General features: G+C 35.8%; 1 protein-coding gene across 1 annotated transcript; it reads right to left on the bottom strand.

Moving 5' to 3' along the window:
* Window positions 1-3000: 3000 nt before the first annotated feature.
* LOC128869414 (probable fatty acid-binding protein) lies at window positions 3001-3396 on the bottom strand. Its single transcript, XM_054111965.1, has one exon. It carries the CDS (start codon window positions 3394-3396, stop codon window positions 3001-3003), a length of 396 nt encoding a protein of 131 aa, XP_053967940.1.
* Window positions 3397-6000: the final 2604 nt, after the last annotated feature.

Raw genomic sequence — 6000 nt, 5'->3', positions numbered from 1 at the left:
CAATTACTGAAAATCGGAAATGGCCAAATGTCTGTCGAATCAACAGGAATGATTACATTGCCTAACAATTTCTGCACCTTTGCACAGTCTAAAGAGGCGTTGATACAGAGTGTATTTCCAAACATAGTTCAACATTACAAAACCCATGATTGGCTCAGCGAAAGAGCAATTTTAGCTGGGAAAAATAAAGACGTCAATGATATAAATGCAGCTATTATGGATCAAATACCTGGTGACATAGTTGCATATAAGTAAGTCAATGGACACTATTACTGATCAAGATGATGTCGTAAATTATCCAACTGAATTCTTAAACCACTCGATTTGCCAGGCCTACCACCTCATAATTTACGATTAAAAATTGGAGCACTGATTATTATGCTGCGCAACATTAATGTACCACGACTTTGCAACGGTACCAAACTAGCTGTGAAGAAGCTAACGGGTAACGTTATCGAAACAACAATTTTGAAAGGGAAGTACAAAGGAGAAGACGTTTTGATACCCAGAATTCCACTGATTCCGACGGATTTACCATTCGATTTCAAACGTTTGCTGTTCCCTATTCGCCTTGCCTTCGCTATGACAATTAATAAGGCGCAAGGACAGTCTCTACAAATGTGCGGTATTAATTTAGAATACCCAATTTTTTCTCATGGACAATTGTATGTAGCTTGCTCACGAGTAGGCAAACCATCGTCATTATTCATTTACACGAAAGATGGAAAAACCAAAAACGTTGTCTCCCAAAAAGTGTTACAATAAAGTTCGAATGAAATTGTATCAAAGAATTTGCTTTGTTTCGTATCAATTTTATTCTCTTTCAGCAAATCATTGAATTTATCGCCTAGCGAAGCGGGCGAGGGTACGCTAGTCTTTTTATATTTCTTATATCGGCTGTGGACGTACAATCCCAAATGTGAAGTTGGCCTGACTTCGAATGAGAGTTGTAGTTCTCCTTGTCTACCCTGGTGTTATTTTTGGCAGACATTCCCCTTGTTATTACAAACATTTTATTATTGTCATCACAATCCGTTGGTATCATTTTTTTAGTATGTCTGAGTCTATCTTTATTGTGATAATGCATCGGCATTTGTGTTCATTTTGCCTTGCTTGTAGACTATTTCGAAATCATAGTCTGACAAATCAAGTCTAGTCCTTGTCATCTTGGACGAAGGATTTTTGTGTGAAAATAAGGAGATAAGAGGTCTGTGGTCCGTTACCACGGTGAATTTTCTACCCATTAGGTGGGAATTTTCTACCCATGGACGGAAGAAATTTATTCCGCAGTGAATCGTGAGTAGTTCTTTTTCTATGACCGATTTATTTATATCATGTTTTACTAAAGTTTTGCTTGCATATGATATATGCAAATCTTTTCCTATTTCTCCTTGACTAAGTACTGCACCGAGTGCGAAATTAGATGCGTCTGTTGTGAACACAAATGGTTGCTCGAAATTTGGATATTGTAAGATAGGTGGATTGATTAGTTTTCCTTTTAGTGATTCGAATGCTTTCTGACATTCGTCAGTCCAATCAAATACTTGTCCCTTCTTTACAAGATTATTTAGGCACTTGGTTATTTGAGCAAAATTGTGTACAAAACGTCTATAATAATTGCAAAAAGCTACAAATCTCCTAACCTCGTCACTACTTTTGGGTACGGGGTATTTTTTTATCACTTCAAATTTTGATGGGTCTGTTTTTATGCCATCTTGCGTGATCAGATGTCCTAGGTACACGACTTCGGATTTAAAAAATACGCACTTTCTCGCATTTAGTTTTAAGTTACAATATATTTTCGTAGTCTTTCAAAAACTGCAATTAAATTACTGTTGTGGTGTTTTAGACTACAGCCAAACACTATAATATCGTCTACGTATAAAAATGCATTGCTATCTAAACCACTCAAAGCTATTGTGAGAATTCTTTGAAAGCTATTGCTAGATATTTTGAGTCCAAATGGTAAGCGTTTAAATTGGTAATGACCTTGTCTTGTGGAGAATGCAGTCAGGGGGCTTGAGTGTTTGTCTAGCGTTATCTGGTGAAATGAGCTTGTCATGTCGAGCGTTGAAAAATATTTTGCGCGACCCGGTTTGTCTAGTACGTCTTCTATTCTTGTCAACGGATCATTAATAATCTTTTTGTTTAGTTGTCTATAGTCTACTACAAGCCTCCATTTTTTTTTGTCTCCGCTACTTTTCTTTGGTACAATCAAAAGAGGTGAATTATAGGCGCTCACTGATGGTTCCACTATGTCGGTTTGCAATAAATTTTCTACTTGTTCTTCTATTTCTTCAATATTTTCCATTTAAAATGTAATTATAGAATTTCATTTTATTGTATGATATATATATATATTTTTTCTTAATACATTAAAAATTTGAAAAAAAAATTTTATTTTAGATTTTTTGTTTTTTCAACGCCATTGTGCATTTTATTAAAGTTAATACAAATTCTACACTTTTTTTATTTTCATTAAGGTGCACGAATATTCAATTTTATGTTTATTTAACTGAATGCAAAAAGTCACATTGGTTCTTATACCAGTTTTGTGCTTAAATATTTGTCAATGATAAAAATTTGAAATTAAATGTTAATATATTTAAATGCATTAGCGAAAAGTCTCTATTCAACAATATTTATCATAGCATGTGTGAACAATTTGGTGCGCATCGTTAATAATATTGAGAATTATTTCACTTTAATTAGCCGCCTAATCACATAAAAATAGTTAATTGTTACCTAATAACAATTTCATATATTTAATTACATTATTTTATGCGTTAATCATCAAATAATCAGTCATAAACAAAATTGGGATATTCACAATCCAAAATATATATATATGCATATGTAGTTATATAAAGTACAATGTATGCTGTATGATAGTTAGTTTTTCAATCATTAGTTTATCGCAAGAAGTGGCATTTTTTATTTTAAATTACTTTAGCTTTTTGTTACTGTTGTTTTGAACTTCGCATGTAGCGCACGGCGCATTTATACAGTCTTGTAGGTTCTGGCGGACTTCACGTCGTTGAGGGTGAGAGTAGTCACTAGCTCGGAGTCAGTGAATTCACGAATAATGGTCGATGGTTTGTTACTCTTCTGTTCTTGCACCAATTTGTTGCCATCCAGAGTGAAGACGCTCTTCACTTTGCGACCATCAAGTGTCTCTTCATCGAATTCCTCGCCCAGCTTGAAGTTGATCGTAGTTGTCTTGAAGGTTGAGGTAGTGGTGAAAGAGTAATTATCACCATCCTTCTTCAGTTCAACGGTGGGGCTGACACTGTTACCCATTTTGCGTAGAATCATACCTACACCCAATTCCTTCATGTATTCGTCGAAGGTTTCACTATTTTCTAGTTTGTATTTCTTTCCTTCCCAGACAGCCATTTTTACTAATAATTTATTTAGCGTTTAGGATCGTCCGCAGGATCGCCATGAAAAGCACTTTTCTTCGGGGAAGAGCTTTAGAGCAAACCCGCCGACTAAAGGTTCCTTTTAAATAAAAGATTTCTTTTTATTTAAAGAAATGAAATCTTTGTATTTATTCCACAATTCCAGTGGATTTGATGGATAACATGTTGATATTATGATCTCAAATAGCATACGAATTTGATTTGGTGGAGATGAAATTGATGCATCACGAAGCGTAGCATCCCAATGCGTATCATCTTCCAGCAAATGCAATTGTTGACATGCTTCACGGTATGTGGCATGATTGCGGTCCATGTACGTTCACCAACAAAAGTCGCAAGTAAAAACATTCAATATTGGCTGGACTAACTGTATAAATGCGTTCCAAAGCATCTGTTCGAAAAAAACCTGGATAACCATCAACAGATGTGTCTTGTTTGCGACGTTGAAATTTTTTTGTTGATGCATTTCATGTGAAATAGTGTGGCACTTCCGAATATAGCAAAGTCCTGGCAAATTCATCCGTTTAACATAACTGGAAATAAGCTGTCAGTGTAGTTGCTCGTGGCTCTACTGCTCTTTGTTCGGCATTTGCAGCAGTGAAGTAAACACGTTGGCCGTTTTCAAGATGAACTGCCAAATCTACAACAACCGGATGTCTGTCATGAATTGGAAACGATAAAATACGCCATACAGCTTCATTCGTACTAATATAGCGCCCCATTTGATACTGCAAAATTTCATCATGACTATCTTCAGGAGCCACTCCAAAAACAGCCATATCGCTGCCTTTATTCACATACTTGCAAATATATTTGATTGATTTTACAGAATTGCAATATTCTACATTTACGTGAGCGTTGAACATTTTTGACAGTATCGGTGAGTACGGAACTATCCACCGATTATCGATTTCAACGTCTTGATTTTGAAGTTTAATTACAGTTGATTTACCGTTGTCTTCAGTTGATCGTCGACGATACTGTGGATATCCATCATCTCCTGTAATTGTTTCAGCAATCAATTGTTTTGGAAAACGTTTCGAACGTTTGCCATCAATCATACAGGGTGAATTTCGATTAATATCACCACAGGGACCGTGAATCAAATTTTTCGTGACAACTTCGAATAATCCTGGGTCGATGGTTTGATCTGGAATTTCGGCCGATATGACAGTATCAATCATATCAGGTGTTATTTTGTGTACCAACCAAATCAAGATATGTGCGTGAGGTAAGCCTCTTTTTTGCCACTCTATGGCACACATAAAGCACCGCACTTCTCCAAATACACGGAGTTTGACAATCAGATCCATTAATTTTTTCAATTTTTGTTGAAATACACGGGCCGTTATGTCAATGCCGATCTTTTGGCACCTGACCATCAAATAAACAATCAGACACATCGACCCACTTCGGATTGCATGTAAATGTGATGAATAGATCCGGTCGGCCATAATTTCGTACATATGTCATCGCATCTTGCGTATATTCATGCATATGACATGGGATACCAACATATGATGATGGTAAAATTGTTAAACGGCCGATATCATTCACATTTGCATCATTGATTATTGTGTCACGCAAATGTATGTATTCCTCTGATCTCAATCGGGCTTGATTGTGACGGATGAAATTGAATTGCTCACTTTCAATTTTGGCGTACATATCGACTATATATTGATGCGAAAGTTGATTGCATCGGAAAATAAAATTGTTTTCTTGAGGGCGAATCATCAATCGATACAAATAAAATTTCATCGCACTGACGGCTTTCGTTGATTTTTGACCTGCAATGCAAAAATTAATTAGGGTATGAAAATGATTTAAAAATCATATTTAAACAAAAATAAAATGTGTATGTACGAGTTGTTGGATTTATCATTGGTATGTTGATATGATAGCCATCGTCCCCTCTCCAAAACAAAATGGGGTATTGCAATGCATCATAACAGCGATGGAGCTCTGAAATACGTTGTAATTGCTCATTTCTACGATACAAAACAATATCTCGTGGCCGAAACTGTTCACCAACCACAACAATGGCTACTTCATCAATCGTTGGTACATTGAATCGTCTGGCGTGCTCCCCAATTGGTGTTTTATCGGCTTTTATTATGATTTTTTGGCCACTTTGAACAATTTCACCAACTCATTGTGTTGATGGACCATTGTTTGCAATTCATTCACGATTGATCTTCTCGTATTCGTCGATATTCCACTGGGCTGATCTAATTCACTATTCTCATCACCAATAAAATATATTTGCAAAAATTTATGGTCACCATCTGGAAATGGTAGCAATAGTATATTTGACCTTGAATCTGTAAAGTTCGAGAAATATATGTAGATAACGGATCTGAATTTTTAAAAACATCGAACACAGGGACGGCACATAAATTAAATATGATATTGTTTATTCCAAACGAACTAATAACCTTAAACGTCGGCATAAATCCATCTCTCATAATATTTGTAGCTCCAAAAGAAGTCATTTGAAAGCATGAATTGTATTTTTTAATGTTTAAGAGGAAATGCTTCGACGTTGGTGAATTGCCAAAAACCAATGAATGCAAAG

This window comes from Anastrepha ludens, chromosome X, assembly GCF_028408465.1.
Source record: "Anastrepha ludens isolate Willacy chromosome X, idAnaLude1.1, whole genome shotgun sequence".
NCBI lineage: Eukaryota > Metazoa > Arthropoda > Insecta > Diptera > Tephritidae > Anastrepha > Anastrepha ludens.
Note: the sequence above shows the minus strand (reverse complement) of the source record. Positions and strands in the feature narration are given on the sequence as shown.

Bases quoted from the DNA above. Each gene is read 5' to 3' on its own strand.
- LOC128869414 (XM_054111965.1), bottom strand. From the start codon at position 3,396: ATGGCTGTCTGGGAAGGAAAGAAATACAAACTAGAAAATAGTGAAACC.